The sequence below is a fragment of the Sminthopsis crassicaudata genome, chromosome 3, assembly GCF_048593235.1.
Source record: "Sminthopsis crassicaudata isolate SCR6 chromosome 3, ASM4859323v1, whole genome shotgun sequence".
Taxonomy (NCBI): Eukaryota; Metazoa; Chordata; class Mammalia; order Dasyuromorphia; family Dasyuridae; genus Sminthopsis; species Sminthopsis crassicaudata.
The window spans coordinates 98,918,134-98,941,995 of record NC_133619.1 but is presented as its reverse complement, the minus strand read 5'-3'; the positions used below and the strand labels follow the sequence as shown (position 1 = coordinate 98,941,995).

Here is a 23,862-nt window from a genome sequence, read left to right as displayed (position 1 = left end):
TTCTCTTCTGTATGTGTATATATATGCATATATATATATATATATGCATATATATATATATATATATATACATATATTTAAAATCATTGAAACTGTTTTCTTTTTTAAAAATTTAAGCGGGGTATCTATTACTTTTCCTCTTACAGCTCTCTATACTGAAAAAAAATTCACACATTTACTTTGTTTGAAAGCACTTACATCATGGTAGACTTCCAGTCTAATCACCTCAGTGAGAAAAGATTTCCAGTCTAATCACCTCAGTGAGAAAAGATGGGAGAGAAATTTTTCATTAGTCTTGTAGGGATATGATGGATCATTGAATTGAGTTGTTAAGCATCCCAGAGTTGTTTTCCTTATTATAATTGTAGTTATTTTATTAACTGTTGGTCTAGTCCTGCTTTTTTTTTTTTTTTTTACTGCCAGTCCATACAAATTTTCTCATATTTCTCTGAATCCATTCCTTTCATAATTTCTTTGTTACATTTATATATCTATAATTTGTCCAGATACATCTCAATTGTTGAGCATTAAAGGAAAAGAAAATTAATGTAGAACTAGATTCATGAAGTTAGCAGTGAAGGAAATAAAATATTCTAAGAGGTAATGAGTGTTAAATACTTTCATATGGAGAACAACTTGTGGGAAGATGGTTGGTGATAAAATGTAATATGTTGGGAATAGGAGGAAAAAAACCTATACATCATAAACTATGTGAGAATGAGTAATATGTAGTAGATTTTGAAAATGGAAAATGGGTAATATGATTGGCTTATGGAAAGAAGAGAATATTTCAAATATTCTAAAAGTGAGATAGAAAGTCTATTTTTTGAGGAGTCAGATTATGAAGGGATTTAAATACTAAAGAGAAGCTTTTAGTGTAGCTAAGTAACATAAAGAAGAACCCCAGAGATAATAGGGAACCATTGAAGTTTGAGCAATTGATTTTAATGCTCAGATTTGTGGCTTAGGAATACCATTTTGTTAGTTATTGTGGAGGATGTTTTGAATAGAGTAGATGCTTGAAGCAAGGAAATCAGTTAATATAGTTTTTCAAGTGAGAGGTTACAAGGGAGGAGTGCATTAAGTATTGGCTGAGTGAATAGAGAAAACTGGACAAGTTTGAGAGATCTCATGGTGGTAGGATCAAGAAGACTTGATATTTAATTGGAAGTTTCAGGTGAAGTTAAGCAAGGCATTGAAGAAGGCACTAATGATATGTTACTGGGTTACTATTGCATGTTCTCAACAAAGATAGGGAAGTTGGAAATGGGATTGGTTTATGGGGAAGATGATAAATTCTATTTTGGACTTATTGAATTTTAGATACCTTGGGGACATTCAATTCAAAAGTCTAACAGACATTTAATTATGTGAGAATAAGGAGAGAGGGACCAAGTCTAGAAAAAACAAATTTGGGAGTTATTTGCATAAAGATGATATTTAAGCTCATCAAAGACAATGAGATTTACTAAGGTGATCAGGTCATCAAGAGAGAATGTGTAGGTTCTACTCAGTAAACACATGGATTATACCAAATTGAAGAAAGAAGAGCCAGAATTCTAAATGAAAAAGATGGTTTTTTTTGACTCTGAGAAGCCATCTATACACAATCAAGAAATGCTTGTTTTTTTCCCTCATATGGCAGGAAATCACTTTAACAGATGAATAAAGATGTGAACCTTGAAAAAAAATTTTTGAATTTTTCAATTGAATGGTAAAGTTGGAAATAAGATTGCAAATTTTTTGAGGAATGAGAGTAGAAGACTGACATGAGAATAGATAAAAACATGTATAAAAAATGTATTAATGTCTTGCTTCATGCCAGGTATTTTGTTAAATGCTGGGAATTCAAGTGCAAACAAGCAAGACAATTCTTGCCTGCAAAGAGCAAGCTCATTTTCTAATGGGAGAAGACAGTATATAAAAGTTCTAGAAAAAAAAGGAGTAGGAGTAGGTAATAGGGAAAGGGGCAGGATAGGTTTATAGCTTGGGAACCTACTGGACTTGATGGAAGGGTCACATATTAGAATAGATTCCAAGATTGGGGGATAGGAGAGGGGGGTGAGGATAAGACTAAATATAGGCAGTGTCGTGTGAAGAGGGATGTAAAGCAATGTAGAGTCAATTTTTCCTGTGAGTTTATTTTGAAGATAAGAGGTATAGAATTTTAGTTTGAGGTTATGATAGAAGAGAGCCCTGGGCTTATTTGGAGAAAATAGTGATGGAAGTAGTAAAAAAGTGGATATTAAATGTAGAGATGGTTGTGAAGGTCATTTTCTGAAGAATACCCTAGAGCATGAAGTCAAGGGTACAATATAGAGGGGTTGGCTTTGTCAAGAAGGAAGGATATCTCATTGTTAGAAACTTAGGTAAAGAAGAATAGAATAGGAGATGTTGTCAAAGGATTTTCATATATAGAGGAAAGGGAAATTGGGCAGAATAATCTATCTATATTCTGAGAAAATGGAAAATGGGTAATATGATTGGCTTATGGAAAGAAGAGAATATTTCAAATATTCTAAAAGTGGGATAGAAAATCTATTTTTTGAGAAGTGAGTTTTTGGTGTGGAACAAGTCTAGATTAGATAACATCAGTTTGTAATGGAATCATTCAGCACATTTATCAATATATGAGTAGAAGTGGGAGTGATAGATGGTAAAAATCCAAGGGCAAATTTAGCAAGGTATGAATGACATTAGGATAAAGACATCCAATTTAGGAATGGCTTTGAAAAGTTTAACTCCAAGATCAAGAGAAGGCTAAAGCATGAAACTGAAATAATGTTCATTGTATTGTATTTTTGGCCTGTACTCCAGAGAAAGGAGAAAAGAGATACATATAAATGTATATTTATTACTTCTTTGTGCTTATGGAGAACCATACACCATCATTTGGTGATAGAGAGGTGATGGGTAAATGAATGAACAACAAGAGACATAGATTTTTGTTTTGACCAATATAGAAATTTGTTTTGTTTAATTATGTGTATTTATCACATGGGCTTTATTATGTTTTTTTTTTCCCCTTGTTGACACTGGTGGTGGTGGTGGTAAAAATGAGATAAATGTTTAATTGAAAAAAGTGCAGGAAAAACAAGATTTCTGTTTTTTTCCCCACATTTCTTCTCTTTAAAGATTTTCTTTATCTCTGAAAAAGTCTCTTGACACAATAGTAATTAAAAAGATAATTTTTTTAAACAACCTTGCCCAAAGATATTAGTAGGGTATGATTTCTCTAGAGCTTCCTGCTTATCTATTCCTTTATAAATCATGCTTGATTGTAAATTCATTTTTCCCATGCTTTATTGCAGACTCTTAGGACTTTCTGTTATAGAAATAATATTCAGTATTTCTGAGATTCTACCTTGGGTTCATTCTTATAAGTCGGTCAGCAAATAAACATCTATCGAGTACCTATCATGTTCTATAAGCTTTGCTAAGTAGTAGGGATAAAAAAAATACAAAAAGATAATCTTTATTCTTAAGGAGCTTATAGTGTACTGGGGAAGACAGCATGCAAAAAACTGTGCGGATAAGCTATGGATATATAGGCAGTACTATAGGATAAATTGGCAATAATCAAAGGAAGGAAGATACTAGAATTAAGAGGAATTGGGAAAGGCTTTCTGTATAAGTTGTAATTTTAGCTGGGACTTTAAGGAAGCTGGTAGGCAAAAATGAAGAGGCAGAGCACTGCAGGTAGGGGGGAACTGTCAGTGAAAATGCTCAGAATCAGAAAGTGAAATGTTTTACCTAATGATCGCATTTTTGGACATGTATGATTTATTTGATATCATCTAGCCAATTATTTCTGTTATGACTGTTCTGTCACTGGGAAGTTGTCAGAGAGTGATGTTGGTTTCCTTTTATAAACATATTACTGTTGTCATTTTTAATTATAAGAGACTTTCCAGTACTATCCTATAGTTTTTCTGAAGAGTAAAACATGAGATTTGTATTTTTAAATCTTTTTTTTTTTTTTTTTTTTTTTTTTTTTTTTCCCCTAGTAACTTGTTTGGATATTGTCTTCTCTTCATTTTTAAAGAGAACCAAGAGTGGAACAGTTTGGCAGAGGGGACTGAATTTAGTTCAGTTTATATAGCTTGACAATGGGTTTTAGGATTCTTTGTCTTTTATCTCCAGCTTTCTAACCTTTTATTTATTTTTTATTCTCTGGATTTCTCTTAAAACTTCCAATATAAGAACAGGAAAATACAAAAATATTGTCAGTTTTAAAGAAAAAAATACTATACAAAATATATACTTAGTCTGATGCATATGATTAAAATATCTTTTACTTGAATTCTCTGCAACTGAATCTAGGATCATCTGGAATGTCGACAGCTTTCCTCCAAAGGTTTATTAGGTAGCAGATATGAATAGCACTTCTCTCTCCTTGTGTCTTCAGGTAATAATTATAATATGCCTGTTTATTAATGGGAAAAGAAAAATGGTCATCTTTTAAAAAACTGGGAAGGGAATGCTTGTATTATAAAATGGACATTTTTTTATCTCATATACTATGCAATGCAACAGCATATGCTTTGGGGGGAAAATAACTCCTACAAAGCTATCAAATGATGGAAAAGACATAAAGTTATCTTACTGAAGTAGGCATGTTCCACGTAAATTAGATACTCTCTTGAATTCTGATGTCAGTCATTTATTATGCTCTAAATATTTAACACAAAGTTCTTCATTTTCAGGCTGTTTTATGTAAAATTGAAATCTCAAAGACAGTAAGAGAGAGTATAACTAAATATTAACTAAACACATGCTCTATGGATGTTAGATATCTTTCTTTTCCAGTTTAAGTGCATGTTTTCTCACTAAGGTCTCTGCATTTATTAATCACATTATTATTCTGTGTGCTAGGTAATTTTTTCTGCTTTTATCCAAATCTTAAAAGAAGTATTTTTGACAATATATATTTTGTATTTTATAAGTAATACTTAAAATTTAGTGGACAAAGAATAAATCGCTTTGAATATATGACAGAATTTTTAAAATTAATTATTCCAGTATAGAAACACTTATTGCTGAATTGCTGAAATGGTTGTGAATTAAAGACCTGGGATATTCTGGAAATAATGCAAATTTATCTGACTGTCAGATTGCATGACTCTTGGCCATAGCAATCAGAACTGTTGGTAGCGTTTGGTTATTGACTTTGTTTTCAAATTCAGAACTATACAAAAATGATTTTGTTCTACTTAGGCTCTCTTAAAATTATATTTCTCTTATCCTCAAACTGCTACATTTTCAATTTATGTGTTCATAATTTAGCTGAAAACAAAGTAGATAGACTGAGCCATGTATTATATATAGTGAAAATATAATATAAAAAGGGAAAATATTAAGATTTTCATATCATGACATTTGAGAATAGAAATTTTTGTCATTTTGACTATTCTGACAGTGAAATTTTTAAGCAAAATATGTACTCTGCTAAGGAGCAGAATCATTTCAGAATAGATTTCTTTTTCTCTTTTCCACATTTTGGAGCTTTGCTTTTTGGGGCATATCTAAAAAAACAAGATTAAGCACCTATCCTTACTAATGAGGTAGACAGAAAACTGGATGAGATTATGTGATCCTATTTCTAGAAGATGCAGTCTTTTAGGAAAAAAAGTATTACATTTGTAGAGGCATTTAGAAATGAAGCCATGCCATGGTATAAGGGATTGAACTGATAAGTTAGATGTGCTTTCTTCCTATTATCACTATAAGTGAGTTCTTCTCTAAACTTTTCTTAATAGACAGGTAGGTATAAAATGTGGTTTAAAAAAAAAAAAAGACATCTGGACTTAGAATTAATAGAGACCTTGGTTCAAATTGAGGGATTGTGGGCAAATCACCTAAGCTTTCTGAGCTTAAATTTTCAAGTTTCTAAAATAAAAATAATAATGCTGATAATAGCATTATCACTTAATCTCACAAGGTAGCTAAATTCATTAATCCTTTATCAAGTACCTAATATGTACAATATGCAGTGGTTGATATTGGGGATATATGTGTAAAAAATGAAAAATGGTAAGATACATTTAAATTAACAGGCAACAGATGTAACAATTATATTAATACATAAAGTAGGATATGGTAAAGGTAAAAGAGAAACAAGACAAGGTGATAGAGGAAAAATGTGAAATGGGATAATTTTTAGAACTATGTATGGGAATACACACTTGGAAATTGTAGGTGGATATCAGAAAACGAGATCAGAAGTTAATACCAGGACCATATTTCTCTTTGTCTCATTATATAAAGCATGTTTATCTAACTAGCATTCTATAAGCTGGCTCCTACGTACCCCTACCTACCTTTCCAGTCTACTGTCATACTTCCATTTATTTATTATGACAAAGTAGCTTTCTAGCTATTCCTGGAACATGATATTAAATACTTGGACATCTATAGTAATGTAGGAAAGAAAAATGTGGCCAGCTGTTAATAGTTCAGTTAGCAAGAACATAGAAATAAAGTAGGAGTATAGAGTGCCCCTAAGAATTTTTTTAGAGTAAAATCTTGTCTGGAAATAAAGATTGATTGTTATTCTATTGTGAACATTCCTTAAATGCTTCACTTAAGAATTTGTATTTTCTACTATAAGTAAAAAGCCTCCATAATTTTTTAGCAAGAAAATGATATTTTTAGAAAGATGATTTTGGTAGGTGAATAAAGATACAGATTGTGGAGAGAGTAAAGTCTGTAACATGCTTAAGCCATGTGTTTCTCCATTGTCATAAAGTGGCTCATAAAGGAAGAGAAAGGAAATAAGCTATCAGTTCTATAGAAAATTATATTTCTAGTGTCAACACTATAGCCCCATTTTAAGATGATTGGTATTAAAAAAAAAAAAAAAAAAAAGTTGGACCTGGGAGAAACTTAGAATTGTTAAAAGTATTGTACAGAGGTATAAGGTACACTCCTTCCTCCTGTTTTTTCTGAGAATGTTTCATCATAGATACCTGATCTATCCAATATCTGTTGGGATATCATCCCAATAACTTAAACATATGGACTTGAAATTCAGAAGGTCTTGAAATAAGTTGCATCAGATTCTTATTAGCTATATTAACCCTGGACTTATTTCAGAATGAATTTCTTTATCTAGAAAATGAAGCACTATCTTAAAGGATTTTTATGAGAATCAAATAAGTTAATGTATATAATGCTTGGTAAATCTTAAAATCCTTGTTAATTGCCATTTTATTATTGTTATCAATAATAAAATTAATCTTCAATTTGTAGAAGTGCATATTTTTGTTGCTGGTAGTATGATTGAAATGCGAGTTATTAATAAACCTTAAGTAAAAAAATACCTTTAGAAAAGTTTAACATCAATATGTTAAGAATGGGACTCTTCAGAGTTAAAATGATGAAACTGAATTAAATTTAAGGAAACAAAAGTCAGTCTCATTATTTTTGCATTCATGAATATGCATTAGAGAGACTTAAACTTAATGTTTGTTGAATAAATACATGATTAAATAGATTAAAAAACCCCATCAACTACTATTTCTAGAAAGTAATTATTTCTCCCAAGCATAAGTCTATGAAAATAAAGATGACTTAAGGCCATATAGTTTCTTAATGAAGGAGCACTAATTTTATACATTGCGTTACTTTTCTGAGAGTGATCACTTTAAAAGTAGCATAATGTCAAAAGTGTGTGGGAGTATTTCAGTACAATTAAATACAACATTATCTGGTAATGAAATTTGTTAGAGATGTAGCTCAGATTATTTTGCAAGTTGTTTTCAAAGAAAATAAAAGGCTAAAATTCATCTTACTATGGACATATAGAAAACTGTTTTCTAGAACCTCAGTAAAGAGAACAGTAATGACATTTTTTTCTCATAGTATATACTATCTATAAGAAAAAGTGACTCTAGTTTTCAGTAGTATTTGGAAGAACATTGGGATTCAATTCACATATAATGACTAAAATATATACTCCTAACGGTCCTTCTAAAATAGACTTTCAGTATTTTATTCTCGTAAAATGTCATGTTGCAATTATATTTCTCTTTTTTTATGTTATAAAGAATAATTATAGAAAGTTTCTCATATTCTTCTGATCCTAGACTTATAATCCTGTCTAACATAATGTAATGCCAGAGAAATTGAGGCAAGAAAGAGATTAGAGAGTATTTAATAATTTATTTAAAAGGGAGAGATTTACTGGGACTAAATGGATCCATGGTTTGGTCCTAGGACTGAACGAGACTGTCGTCTCCAAGAATCCAGCCAACAAGGAGAGTTGTCAATGACCTATATACACATGGCTCAGACTCGGGGGATAGACTGAGGCAGGAGCGGAGTTAGGGTGCTGAGAGTGGGAATGGGACTTTGACAGGATGAGGGGAGGCATAGGGGGAGAAATCCCTGAGATGGGGAGAGGCATCTCCTCGATAAGATGGTATCTCACATTCATATAGCTTGGGATGGGGAGAGGCATTCTAAAACATAAGATCTTTTATCCTTATCAAATATTCTGATAAAGAGGGAGGGGAGGTTTTGCAGGACTGAGCTTTGAGCTGAAGCAGAGAAACTGAGTCAGGATTGGGTCAGGATAATTATGAAACTGAGAACTGTGGCATAACATTCCATACTCTCTCTTTTCTGAATATTCAGAATATTTCTGAATATTCCTCTAGAAGGTCTTAGCACCATAATTTTGATCAACCCTATGTAAAGCAAATAAACCAAACTAAAACTAGAAAAATGCAAGGACTTATAGCAAGGACCAGTTTCTCCCTGATAACCCCACAGTTATTAGCATCAAACAGCATTCCTCATTTAGGGAGACACACACCTCCCTGTTCAGGCCCTCTGCAATTGGGGAATATCTTAGCCAGAGAATTCAGTTTGAGATGGACATTTCCCTATGAGTGAGGTCCGTGGTCATTTGTGCATTTAACTCAGTCTTTGCTGAGTAGCAGTGCTCAAAACAGTCCTGCTGCCCTAAGAGGGCACACCAAGTCTGTCAGGGACTCCAAAGAGGGGGAAAAATTGGGGCCTGAAGTAGCTCCACCTGTCCCCTCTCGATAGGACAGGAGCTGCTACTAGGAAACAGATTTCTGAGCAAATTATTCAATTAGACCAATGCAGGCAATCCCAAACTATTAGAGCCCTGATATCAATACTACTTAAGGAACCGGGTAACAGGAGTGGAGAAACAGATCAGAGAAACTGCCATTCCCAGGAAAAGTGTCTTATTTCTGGTTGTTTCTAAAAAATAATCCCCAAAACTTGCATCTGCCAGAACAATTCCAGCAGAATAAACGATTTCACAGTTAAAACATAACTAGCAAATCATAGTCCAGTAAATTTTAAGCAGAGTTAAATAATTTCCAATTCTATCTGAACTAATGAGATAGGGGGCAGGGCAGACGTGCCTAAGAAAATTATATCACCCTGACCAGATTCAACCAGTTTCTTTCCTCCCTTTTTTTACATGGAAAAGTAATTATCAAATTACCATTCCACATATAAATCCCCAAAGTGAATCAAAATTCTTATACATAACAGACTAGTATAGTAAGTTTCCAAAAAAATTCCTTAAACATATAGCAATAGTTAGTTTTAAGAAATCCATCCCGAATGATAAACACACAGTAATAGATGACCCAGTCAGGGTTCCTAAATTCCCCATATCAGTCCATCAGGGATAAGGGACAAAAACTTCTTCAGGTTGGCCACTGGCAGGAGACTCAGACCATGCAGAGGTATGGCCTGGCATGCTGACGATCAAAGCTGACAGAAGAAAGTCAATACCAAAATCTAGAACAAAACCCACAAATCTAACAAGTAAAAGTTAAAACAGACTGATACAAAACATGAATGAAATGGGGGTGTCTATCATCTGACAGGGTGAGGAGAGGCATGGGGGGAGGAACCCCAGAGATGGGGAGAGGCATCTTGATAAGGTATTTGACATTCATAAGATCTTTTATCCTTATCAAATATTCTGATAAAGAGGAAGGGGAGGTTTTGCAGGACTGAGCTTTGAGCTGAAGCAGAGAAACTGAGTCAGGACTGGGTCAGGATAGTTATGGGAACTGAGAACTGTGGCATAACAATAATAGGTAGGACTGTCCTTGTTGCATAAACAGCAAGAAAAGTTGGAGACAGTGGTGGGGTGAATGGGTAAAGGTTAAGAGAGGGGGAGGCAGCAATACAAACAGGGTCAGAAACATAGAGGAACTACAGAGTTCTATCTTTCTATGCTACTCACTGTAGCTACTACAGATTTTTGAGGAGGGAAATGTCATGTTTTGTATTAGTACATTAGGGAAATAGTTTTGGTATTTGTGTAAAGGATGAATTAAACAAAAGGAACAAATTTTAAAGTGTGTGTGTTCTCTACAGATTGTCCTACTTGCAATTCCTGATAACTGACGTTCTAGTCTGTCCTCGTTTTTGCCTTTGCACTGACTGGCCCCCCCCATGTTTGGAAATTATCTTTTTCTCATCTCAAATTGTTCGAACTTATTTCAATAATCATCTCAAATCCTATCATTTTAGAGGACTTTCTAGATTCCCTCAATTGTTGATGTTTTCTCTTCTGAAATTACTATCTGCTATATAGATCTTATATGTACCTATTTAGTTAATTACATGGCATACATGTGTCTTTCTCCTCCCTTTTATATATAATGGTTGGTTGATTTAATATCCATGATCACATTGTGTCAATTCAATTCTGTCTTTACAATATGTCATCAGTAAATATCTGCTGCAGTAGATCAAGATTTCTAGGCCAAATGGGCTATATTAATCTTTGTATTAACCAAAAATCCATCAGATTTATGAAATATCAGAGGCAATCTTTGGTCTATAAAGAATTTACTTATTATTGTTGAATAATTTTCTTCTCATTATTAGTTTTGTATTCTAGTTTTGTATTCCTTATACTTTGTCATTTAAATTTTTTTGCAACCTGTCCTATTTCTTACTAGGCTTCTTTTACCTTACCTTCCTTTAGGAACTGTTTGGTCTAGTCATGCTGCTCTATGTCTACTAATTGTTTGTCCTTCTCATAGCTTGGTATATTTATGGTCTCCGTACCTTTTCACTGGCTTCCTCATTTCTTAAATATTTTTCTTCCTCTCCTCTCTGAGAATTTCTGGCTTCCATCAGGACAAAACTTTTCTGAAATTTGTTTCTCTATCAGTTCTGTTGATTTTTCTCAGGTGGATGGATGCTTGTACATAGTTTTATACACACACACTTAGACATGCAGAACAACCTGTGTATGCTTAATTTAGAGCTTCTACCAATTAGGACTTTAATTATTGTAAGTTTGTTTTTTTTTTAAGGTTAGAAAACAATGAATGTATTAGGACACTTAATTCAGTATGTTTTATGCAATGCTTTCAAATGAATTTAAGTTCCTTAATCTCCATCAAAATACACTTAGTTATAATGCCATCCATATGTGTTAGAGGCACAAATAAGCAGCAATTCAGCAAATTTTGGGTGTCCCCTCTCTGTTTATGTACGTTGTGAGTGATTTAGATCTTCAGTACCCATTTAATAAATACAAAACATTATTATGTATTATTATAAGGTACCTGAGTCATTTTGTGATTGAACCCTTACCTTATTAGGACTATGGTTTTTTAACTAAGCAAATTTCCCATATGGTCATTAAGCACTTATTATATGCCAGATATTGTCAGGATTGAGGAATTCAAAAAAAGTCAAAAGATGATTTGCTCCCAAGGAGCTGTTTTGCTTGTTTTTGTATTTACACATAGATGACAGTCATCTATCTATATTAGTGTGTTGAGGGAAAGGGAATTTAAATTAAAAAATTCAAAGCCACACTACAAATGATTCTAAATTTAAATTGTTTACCATTATATTCATTTTATTTTTCAAATTCAGAGAAACTAATGATAAATAACATAATTAATACATGGTGTAAAGTTTAAAATTTTTTTGATCTTAAATTAGATCAATAAATCATGTTTATGAAGTATATCAAATATGGAGAGACAGAAGAATAGTATTTTGAAGACTTATTTGTGACAGTGAATTAGATCTCCAAATCTTTATTACTTACATATATGGAAGGGAGAGACAGTAAAGAAAGTTTTAAAATTCAATTAGATAATAAATTGTATTTCTAAATTGTGTTGTTCTTATTTTGCTACTGAATCATCTAAAAATGCCCTTGCAATGCCAGAGTAAATATTGCTTTGTTTTTCTATATATGATTTAGATGCATCCATTTGTATGTACATATCAATTTATATGCATGTACAAATGAACTAGAACCTAAATGAAATAACTGAGATGTTTATATAATACCTTTATAAAAATGACATGTATATATCAAATTTCTTAATTGATTTTAAAAGGATCTTTGCTTTAATTCTTTCAAATTTTCTGATTCATTAAAAATAAATGTTTTTAATTATTTGATGCTTATTTATGTTTTTATTCTACATGAAATTCACTTATTTGTAGTAATTATCTTTCATTTGCAGAGAAAAAGGAGGAGGAGGATTTTGCCGAAAAGAGAACAATAAAGAAACGAATCAAAGAACTGAAAGTTCTGGATTCCAAAATTGCCCAAAACCTTTGTAAGTTAACAATCTTTTCATATTAGTTAATTAGACATACTATTATGTCTGCTTTCCTTTCCTTAGGTTTGTCTCTAAACTTCTTCATTGGAGATTTACACAATATATTTCAAATATTGTTTTTGCTTGAGGGCAATTTAAACTGTTAAATTCATGAACTTAAGGAACTAGTAAGGAAGAATTTAAAGAATGAAATTAATCTTACCACTTCAAAAAAAAATTGTATTTTTAAAAATACATTCTTGGAGTATGTAATGACCAAGTAGGATAAAAGAATAATTATATTTTAAACTTTTTTTTTTGATAGTAAGTTAAAACTACAAACCTTACTTAAAAAGAAGGAAGAGATAGCAAAGAATATTTAAAAAAAAAATTGTGACATATTAATTGCCATTATTCCCTCTAACAGTTTCAAAGATTTTATTGGGAAAAAACTGAGTTTTAATGTTAGTCAAAATTATAATACTAAAGCAGATAGATGAATGAATTTTATACTGAAATACTGGTGGACAAGAGGTCAAATATCTTTATGCTTTACTTGCAAAGCATACATTTCAAAGCAACTATAGATATATAATAAAATTTTGCTGGCCTAGCATGTGTAAGAACTGAAGGTAGAGGGGGAAGTAGTATTTCTTTTTAACAATTTCATGTTTTCATTACATTGCTTAGATTTCACTGAATTTAACTAGTGTCACATGATATAATAGAAGATGAAGAGGTTTGTTTTTTTTTTTGTTTTTTTTGTTTTTTTTTTTTGCTATATAATTGTTTCTAGAGTGTTTCATTTGAAGCAAGTGGTTATTTTGCTTAATCAATAAATTAATTTGTTTTGTCTTATTCTCACTTATAAGTGTCATGGAATTTTGGGATTCTTACCTCTTAAATTCAAATTCTATGTAATATTTAGAAAGCTAAACATTTTAATAGATAAACTTCAGAAATATTTTGTTGAAAGAAAATAATCAAAAATATATCTTTACCTTGAGCAATAGGCAAGAAGGACTTGCCCAGGGTCACACAACTAGGAAGTGTTAAGTGTCTGAGACCAGATTTGAACTCGAGTCCTCCTGAATTCAGGGCTGGTGCTCTATCCACTGTGCCACCTAGCTGCCCCCTACAGTCACATATTAAAGTGCATCAAATCTAATTATTCAAATGGATTTATCAAATATTTATTACACATTAAGAGTAGTCCATTGTTTTTGTGATAGCCTGTATGTAAACCTTAAGTGCAATTCTGCAAGAGTCTTCACAGGAAAATAAGAGCATATGAAGTTTAGTGTTAAGTCCTAGAACTGAAAAGGGCCCGAAACAAGACAAAAAAGAAAGCTTCATCTTTCAAATTTGCCAGATTCTTATGTTTGACCTGGTTCCTTTTTGATAAATTTGAAATAATATAAGACTTATTTTCTCATTCATTATTTTTATTTGTTCATTCAGTTTTTTTGTCATTCAATCTTTTTCAGCAATCTTTCTGGGTTCTTTTCGTGTGCCTTATGAAGAAATAAAAGTAATGATATTGGAAGTAGATGAAACACAGTTGGCAGAGTCAATGATTCAGGTAAAGAACTAAAAGTTACAGTTTTTATAAGAATATATCAACATGTGCTTTCATTAAATGGAAGTTTTTTTATTCAATTAAAATTTTCTTTACTGGAAACCCTCCCTTGATGTATCCTTTCCACTGTTTAGTTATGTATTTCCCGATTTTATTTGCACAACATTTTATATCAAATAACATTTTATTCATCAATCTGTACATTCTTTTTTGTGTCCATATTCTTTTAGGTTGTTGTTATTTGCAATATTAGGATTATTTTTTAATAATACCCAGTAGCTGAGACATCTGTACAGTAGGATTTAATTTCTTAGTACAATGGAATTCTAGAGAGCTCAAAAGAAATTAAGCTGATATTTCAAAATAGTTTTTTAAAAGTGTCTAAATCAATAAATATGACTGCATTAAAAGTCTAGTATATGTTAGGCACTGAGGTTAAAAAAAAATGACAAAAGTGAAACAATTCCAGTCCTTTATGAGTTTATGTTCTATTGAAGACAACATGTATGTATATGTATATGTATATGTATATGTATATGTATATGTGTGTGTTTGCACATATAAAAAACACAAGATAAATCATGTGTCAACTTTTAGAGAAGGACCATGGTAGCTATGCAGGTGGAAAGAGGACATAAAGAGTGCATATTTTTCCCCTTTTGCGGCTGTTGTGGTTAAGTGACTTGCCCAGGGTCACACTGCTAGGAAGTGCTAAGTGTCTAAGGTCAGATTTGAACTCAGGTCCTCCTGACTTCATGGCTGGTGCTCTAACCACTGGGCCACCTAGCTGCCCCCAAGAGTGCACATTCTTAAAGGAGATGAATATAAATAAGGAATGGATTCAAAGGCACAAAGATAGGAGAATGACTGTCATTTGTAAGACGCAGTAAGGAAACCAGAAGAAAGAACCATTGAATACATGTCTGGGAATAATACTTAAAATGTTTAAGAAATTGAATTGTGCAGGCCTTTAATGTCATATAATGTCATAAGTCCATTTTGGGTAGAAGTAGAGGTAGATGATAAGGACCTGTGAAAGTTGTAATGGGTTTATTGGTGGAAAATGTGTGTAAAGTACCTTAGCATATTTGAGAAGTTGGGTGTATGGATTAAAGATTTGTTTGGTATTTTGTTTATTAAGAGGTTAAGCTCTGTGGCAATTAAGATTCCTAGTAAGGTTACTATTTGGGCTGAGAGTTTTGTAAGGGTGGGTATGGTTATAGGGATTATTGTGGTTTGAGGGATGTTTGATGTTAGTAGGAATCCCAAAGATACTACCCAGGGCAAGCGGGATGATAGAGTTGATAAGGTTTGGATTATTTTTGTTTAGTGGGGAAGGAATCTAGGTTCTTTTAGGAGCTTGCATTTGATTCTTTAGGCAATTGGTGAATTGGTAAAAAGTGGTGAATTTTTAATTTGTTTTTTTGTTAGCAAATGATAACAGTTTAGAAAAATTATTCATTTTGTATTTTTAATGTATTCTAGATCGCCTTTGGCTACAATTTTTTCCTTCTGCACATACCTAAAAGGTAGATTATACATTGTTCTTCTAATCTGTAAGATGATTTGAAATAGGTTGAACATGGATCTATTGTTGTACTTCTGAGGATTCAATTTAGAAAGAAAAAAACAGCCCCTTCCTTAAAGACACGTATTCTGTTGGAGAGAATACCCACACACAAAAAAATGATTACCTGTCAAGCATATTTCAGTCCAGAATGTTAGTGGCTTGGGGAGTAGGGCAATAGAGGAGTAAATTGACTACCTTATCCAGGAACAATGACAGAATTGACTTGACCATAATTCATGATTTCAAAACTGCTAAAGTCAAGGGATGAATAACAAAAGTGATTAAAAAGCTGTGAAGATGATTGGTGAATAGGAAGTGAACTGAGATTTTTTTTTTCCTTTTCCTAAAATAGTTGCCTAGTAGAGTTTGTAACCAATAAAACAAACAAATAGGCAAAAATCAAGGCCTTAGGACAGAAGTTCCTCTAGTAGTTTAGGCAAGAAGTAATACAATTCTGCTTTAAGGTTTTTATGGTATTAGTGAAGAAAGGGATGGTTTTGAGAGAGATTTTTTTGGTTGTAGGAAGGACAGTATTAAGCAACTAATTGAATGTGGTATGACTGAGAGTGATAAATTTAAGTTGCAACTGAGGTTTCCAATTTGAGTGACTAGAAGGATTGTTTGTTCCCTTGACAGAAATAGAGGGGTAACTTTGAGTAAAAGATATCAATTCTATTTTGACCTCACATGCCAATTACCTGGCAATTGTTTGTAGAATCTTTGACCATATCTCTCAAGTAAGGAATCCAAGGTCCTGTAGTGGTGCTTATGTTTTATTATTTTTCATTTTCCTTGGTATTCTCCATGTGAAATACTAACTATAAAGGAGGGCAGTAGATCTCCCATACAAAAAATTCCCAGCAACAACTTTTTCTCATAGATATTGTTTTATACACATACATATCATATATATGTATATATACATATATATATATATATATATATATATATATATCAAGCAAAATTTAGATTTTTTTTTGAGATTAGAAAGGTTATCTAAAAATTATCTAACAGAATTGACAGAATTCTAAGTGAAATTGTGACCTTCCAGATATAAAAAAGGGTCATATAAACTTTAGAGATCATGTATTATGGAAAGCATTGTGAGAGTGAAAAATTTTGTTAGCTTTGGCACCATTTGCAAAAAACAACACTTTGGGTAAACTTTATAGAGTATGAAGATAAGTTATGTGTAATAAATCTAGAAAAGTAGGTTAGGACCAGGCAGAGAAGAGCTTTAGCATTTAGTTATGAGAAGAACTTTAAAAGATGTACAGAGGAGTTTGTATTTTATCCTACTGGTAAGAGGGGGGTTCACCAGGGTTTGTTTGGTTTTTGAATTGGAGAATGAAATATTTAGACTTATGCTTTGAGAATGTAATTTTTGTCAGCTTTCTGGTGGATGAATTGAAGGAAATGATGCGTGTTAGAAAGCTATTCTAATAGTTTGGGCAAGTAATGAGGAGGACCAGAACTAGATTGGCTATGAAATATATATAACATAACATGCAACACATGTTTTGGAAGTACAATTGACAAAATTTTGCAGCTGATTAGATTTGAGGGAAGAAGAAGAAGAGACAAGGATAATCCCTTGATTATAAACCTGGATAGCTGGAAGTCTGGTAGTATCATTAGCAGAAGTAATAGAATCTCCTGGAAGGTTTAGAGGAAAAGTGGGGATTTTTTTTTGGATACAATTAGCATGAGGTATCTATGGTATTTCCCTGTGGAAGTCACGTTGGCAGCTGGTATTGCCAAGTGGAACCAGTGAGATTGCTCAGTGGATAGAGCACTGGCCTGAGCATCAGGGAAATCTGAGTTGGGATCTGGTTTCAAATAATTACTAGCTTTGTGACCCTGGGCAAATCACTTAAACATTTTGCCTTAATCCAACAGAGAAGCCAACTGGCAAACCACTCCTGTTTGGCAAGAAAATCCCATAGACATTATGGTCCATAGGATCATGATTGAGCAGCAACAAATACCAAGTTGGAGCTCAATGAGATATTTGCCTGGATTTATAGATTTTTGTGGTCATTGGCATAGAGATGATAATTGACCCCATGGGAGCTAAAGAGGAAACAGATAGTAAAGGAGAAGTGAAAATCTCAGAGCCTTGGTGTGTACCCATAATTAAGGGGATGAGTATAAATGATGGTCCAGCAAAAGAAACTGATAAAGAATGTCCAGACAGAGAATTCTCCGAAGAAATGGTAATCAGGAGCTTCATATTGTGCAGTAAGGTTAAAAAGGATAAGCATTGAGAGGAGGTCATTAAATTTACCAATAAAGAGACATATCACCAATTATTTTGGAGAATGTAATTTCAGTTGGATATGACAACTTGTCAATATATTAAAAGAGGTTGAGAAAGGAGGAAGAACAGGTAATGTTGGGGATGTGATAGTGACTCTAAGAGTTGGATTATAAAATAAGATGGGAAATACCAGAAGAATAGCTTGAAGAATGGGAAGATGGGAGAGATGGTCTGTTATTTTGGGTAAAATGTTGTAAATAGTCAATTTAAGGAAGCTAGGCATTGTGGCCTTAATGAATAGAATATTCATTAAGAGACCAGGTGTGACTCCAGTCTAAAATACCTATCTAAAGCCCCTTTAACCACTCTGGGTTTTAGTGTCCTCATCTTTAAAAGGAGAGAACCGGAATAGATAACCTTTAAGATCTGTTTCAGTTCTAAATCTATGATACTATTAATTATCACTTTGTGGCAATGCGGGCCACTTTAGATGAACTAGCATAATTTTGTAGGTCATAGCTAATCAGCAATATTAATAGATAACAATGGTGATTGAGAGGGGCTGGGCAAAGGATATGAAAGTAGAGAACATTACAACAAATTTTCATTCATTAAAATAGAATAAAGACATTTTTCCTACTCTCTCCACCCTTCATATTTTGTATCAGGCTTAGTTGATAGTAAAATATTCTGTGACACTACATTTTCCTGCTTTGTTAACTGATAAAACAGTGCCATGTGATTTTTTTTTTTCCTCCCAAGCTTGTATAGTGTGAGAATGACAGATGTTTTGATCTAAAAAGGCTAATATATGACTTTTCAGTCAACAGCCTTTTCTTGAACAGTTTTTACAACATTATCTTATTTTTATTTATCTTATTTGTCTATGTGTCTCATCTTCTTTGCTAGATCATAAATTCCTTATGAGTCAGTATAGTATCTTAGTTTGTATAACTATTTATAGAGGTTAGTAAAATTCATTGTATGTAGTAGACACTCAATAAATACTTGTTGAATGAATGTTTATTGAAGAGTTTGATTCTTTGTGACTCTTAGATAGAAATGTTTTTGATATTTATTTTTAGTATTTGGCTAGAGAGAGAATGTGTCCTGAGCATATTGACCTTTTAAACTTTTTTTCTGTATTTGGGTTTTAATATATATAAAATCCCTAAATTAAATCCACCATTTTCAAAATTCTCATGTTTCATTTAAAAATCTCATCCTTATTTATGGTAATTTGTGTCCCCCAAATTATTTTGATTAATTCTAGAATAAGGTTTTAAATAATAAGTGTGCTTGTAGCATTATTGAATAGGATTCAGAAATAAACATTTACTACCTTTCTCATCTGTTGAGATGTTTAGCAATATCTCAATTGTTTTTTCCCCATGCAAATAAAAAAAAGTCATATTTTGTATCTTGTTTAACAAAACAAAAAGTGACCTTGAGAAATTAGGAGCATGTTATTTTCTAGAAATACTACATATTACAGTAATTTCTAAGTCATTTATACAACTATATTTTTATTACATTTTTTTTCTCAGTTTTTTCATTTAATATAATTTTTTCCCCCTTGGAAATCACTACTTATTGAATTTCACTTAGGCTTTATTGTTTCTTTCTTCTTCTTCTTCTTTTTTTTTTTTCTTTTAATCTTATCTTAAAAACAAAAAAATAAAGACAATAAAGAATTCTGTGGACTTGGAGTTGTTAATTTCTCTGGAATAGCTGAATGATACTAGTGAATATGACTTTGGGAACTAAGTGCTTAACCCCACAGATGCCTCATACATTCCTAGTTACATATCTCATGCCATTAAATTTATATTTGGTAGTTCTGTTCTCTTCTTCCCATTTCCATAGTTGTACATTAATTTTTTTTATTAATTTTATAATTATAACTTTTTTTTATGGTACATATGCATAGGTAATTTTTTACAGCATTATCCCTTGTACTCCCTTCTGTTCTGAATTTTTCCCCTCCTTCCCTCCATCCCTTCCCCTAGGCAGGACATTAAATTTTTTTTTAACATAAATGTGTTACATATTTACTAGGAAACATAATTTTAAGCAGCATAGTTTAAATTGTGACAATAGGATTAAATGGTACATAGCAGTCATATACAAAATTTCTTTTTTCCCTAAGTTGCTGAAAGGATCTATAAAATAAAAGATAACTAGATACATGGACATTTTAATAATTTTCATATGGTTCTTTGAGTACAAGATAACTTTTTTTTAAATTAATTATTGGAAAATCAAAACTCTGAGGGAAGAAGGCAATAGGTATTTACTAAGCCTGATTTTGTTTCAGGTACTGTACTATGTGCTTTATAAGTATTGTCTCATTTAATCTTCATTATAGTCCTAAAATATAGTACTATTATTATGTTCATTTTGTGGTTAATTGAAGCAGGAGAAGTTAAGTGCCTTACCTAGAGTCATACAACCACTAAGTTCCTGATTCTTGAAATAAACCCAGGTGTGATTCTAGGCCTGGGCTCTATCAATAGCATCATTTAGATTCGTTGGTCACTAAATACTAAAAAAAGGGTGGGGGTGGAATGAGAAAGGGGAAAAAAAAATACTATGCTTTGTTCTACATTCAGTCTCCATAGTTTTCTCTGGATGTAGATAGCATTTTCCATCCCAAGTTTATTGGAATTGCCTTGAATCATCATATTGTTTAGAAGAGCTAAGTCCAACACAGTTGATCATCATAATTTTGTTATTGGCTACAGTGTTCTCTTGGTTCTGCATACTTCACTAAATATCAGTTCATGTAAGTCTTTCCATGCTTTTCTGAAACCAGCCTGTTCATCATTTCTTATAGAACAAATTATTTTATTACATTCATATTCCATAATTTATCCATAAGTATTCCCCAATTAATGGGCATCCACACTCAGTTTTCAGTTCCTTGCCACCACAAAAAGGCTGCTACAAATATTTTTGCACATATGGGTAATTTTTCCTCTCTTATGATCTCTTTGGTACACCGACCCAGTAGTGACACTTATTCTTAATATTTAATGGAAAATGTTGGCTGTTATATTTCACAATTCAGGTAGGTTTGTTTTTATGGTACATAAAAACAGTATGAGTATGAGTCTCTCTGTTAAAATTTCTTTGAAACTACAGTAAGAGTCCACTGGACCTCCCAGATTTGGTGAGGTCCTTCCTCAGTGTCTCTTGTTCTTGTTTTACTGCCAAGTTAGTATTCTGTGGTTAAAATGTATAAATTTATTAATTGAAGAATCCAAAGGGAAGCAGTGATGAAAAGTTGATGAAAGTTTCAACCATCCAATAGATTTTTTTTAACAAATAAAAAAAGTTTTATAAAATGTGTGTGACGTCTTTCATATGAAAGATTTGTGAAAAAGTATAAATGTCAAAAAAGCAATGGAATAATTGCAAACAATTTGGAGGGTCAGTGATAAGAATAACTGCCAAGAGAAATAATTAGATGTAATAAAAATAAGTAATAATTTCTCAAAGAAAGAGAGATAGCTGTTTTGCTTTCTCAAGAATTTCTTCTTGAAGGGAAAGGGACCTGTATGTGCCAAAATATTTGTGGCAGCCCTTTTTGTAGTGGCTAGAAACTGGAAAATGAATCAATGACCATCAATTGGAGAATGGTTGGATAAATTGTTTTATATTAATGTTGTGGAATATTATTGTTCTGTAAGAAATGACCAGCAGGATGAATACATAAAGGCTTGGAGAGAGACTTACATGAACTGATTCTAAGTGAAATGATTATACACTTCAACAATGATACTGTATGAGGATGTATTCTGATGGAAGTGGATATCTTCAACACAGAGAAGAGCTAATTCAGTTCCAATTGATTAATGACAGACAGAATCAGCTACACCCAGAAAGGGAACACTGGGAAATGAGTGTAAACTGTTTGCATTTTAGTTTTTCTTCCCAGGTTGTTTTTACCTTCTGAATCCAATTCTCCCTTTGCAACAAGAGAACTGTTTGGTTCTGCACACATATTGTATCTAGGATATACTATAACATATTTAACATGTATAAGACTGCTTGCCATCTAGGGGAGGGAGTGGAGGGAAAAGTCGGAACAGAAGTGAGTGCAAGAGATAATGTTGTAAATAATTACCTAGGCATGTTCTGTCAATTAAAAAAATTATAATTAAAAAAAGAAAGAAAGAAAAGGAGATGTTTTTTTCTAGATACATCAAGAAGGAGCCCAGCCCACACTGATACCCTTATTAATTTCTGTCTCACACAGTGTGCTAAAGCATTTTGTATACAGAGGAGATTAATAAATATTTGTTGAAAAGAAAAAAAAAGAATTTCTTCTTGAATTCATATTGAATTATTTGGTGTCTAGGGGAGGGAGTGGGAGGAAGGGAGGGAAAAAAAATTTGGAACATAAGATTTTATAAAGCTGAATGTTGAAAATTATCTGTGCATTTGTTTAAAAAAAAAAAAAAAAGATTAATATTAGCCCAGATAGATTACTAAAACCTTGTCTCATAAATAAACAAGTAAACAAATAGGTAGATAGATAAATAAAGAATTATCTCTAAAATATATGGAAAATCAAGATTTGATTAATTTAAAATTAAGATTATTTCTTAATTTCCTTGTCGTTCCTTTCAGCAGATTTTAAGCCACTTGAAAGCATTAAGTACTTGATGACTATAAGCCTATCACAGTACTTTTTCATTGTTTGTTGAATTTGACCAGTCTTTTCATTAATGTTTAGTACAATAGACTTTAAAGTTTCATTTGAATTATTAATATTTTCCATCATCCCTTTAAGTCTAAAAAAGTTAAAATTATAATTGCTTAGCTAAAAGAAGAAACTGATACTTTAGTCCTAATATGTTTTTTGTAATATTTGTTAACATAATGAGGGAAAAAGTATCTATAATACTATTAAAAATAAATCTCATACTTAAAGGGTGAATTTTTATTAATAATTTATATATTTATAATTGACTTTTGATGTACTTATGTTATACTTATTTTATTTTCTCTTGTTTTGATTGACATTGAATCAGTCAGTCAGTGATGTGTAATTTGATCTAATGTTTTCATAATATTACTTTCTTTAACATTTTTTAACTAGTATCATCCTTTTGGGAATGAGTTATTTTGTTTGTGTATGTCTGGTGTAACAATGACATAAGGTCATGTTAAATAAATTACTAGCAAGTGTTGAGACTTAAACATTTTAAATGTTAATTTTAATTTATGCCTAATTAAGATCATCATTTAGCATCAGCATTCTTTTTTTATTATTTTTTTTTTTTATTTTGAAAGTTCCATTTTATTTCTGAATAAGTTATAATAAGCTTTCAAGTATTCCCAGTTCTGTGCTTTCTTCCTCAGTGTTCACTCTCTAATTATATGGTACAATGGAAAGCATTCTAGATTTGGATTCAGAGGATCTAATTTCTCAATTCTTTTATTTGACCTTGGGAAAGTCAATCTCACAAGCTTCATTTGTAAAAATGAAAGAACTGAACTGTCTGGCTTCTAAAGTTTCTTCTAGCTCTATGATCCTAATACTTTGGCCACATGAACTTGGAAAAAATATCTCACTGCTTTCTACAGAAGATATATTTCATTGTCAACTCTTCAAGAAGTGGGACAGTCTTCCATAAAACTAAAGTTCAGTCCTCATTTCCAGTTTCAGTTTCCTCATTTCAGTAGAAAACTAGTAACAGAATATTGTCTATCAGACAAGTAAATGTCCATCAATGTTCCTAAAGACATGAATATCATTACTTAGTGCATCCAGTCTTAAGCATAAGAAATGAGGCAAAACTTTGGAAGTCAGCATCAGCATTCTTTTACAGCATTTACAACTTAATACATTAGAACAATCTCTATG

The 23,862-nt window shown here is 32.0% G+C and overlaps 1 protein-coding gene across 2 annotated transcripts in view; it reads left to right on the top strand.

Annotated features, from left to right (window-relative positions):
* DIAPH3 (diaphanous related formin 3) overlaps positions 1 to 23,862 on the top strand; it is a 424,016-nt gene that overhangs the window by 175,984 nt on the left and 224,170 nt on the right. For both annotated transcript variants that reach the window (XM_074299215.1, XM_074299214.1), the window contains 2 exons: positions 12,501 to 12,596; positions 14,066 to 14,160. In XM_074299215.1, coding sequence (XP_074155316.1) covers positions 12,501 to 12,596; positions 14,066 to 14,160 — 191 coding nt within the window. The remainder of the gene's footprint in view (positions 1 to 12,500; positions 12,597 to 14,065; positions 14,161 to 23,862) is intronic.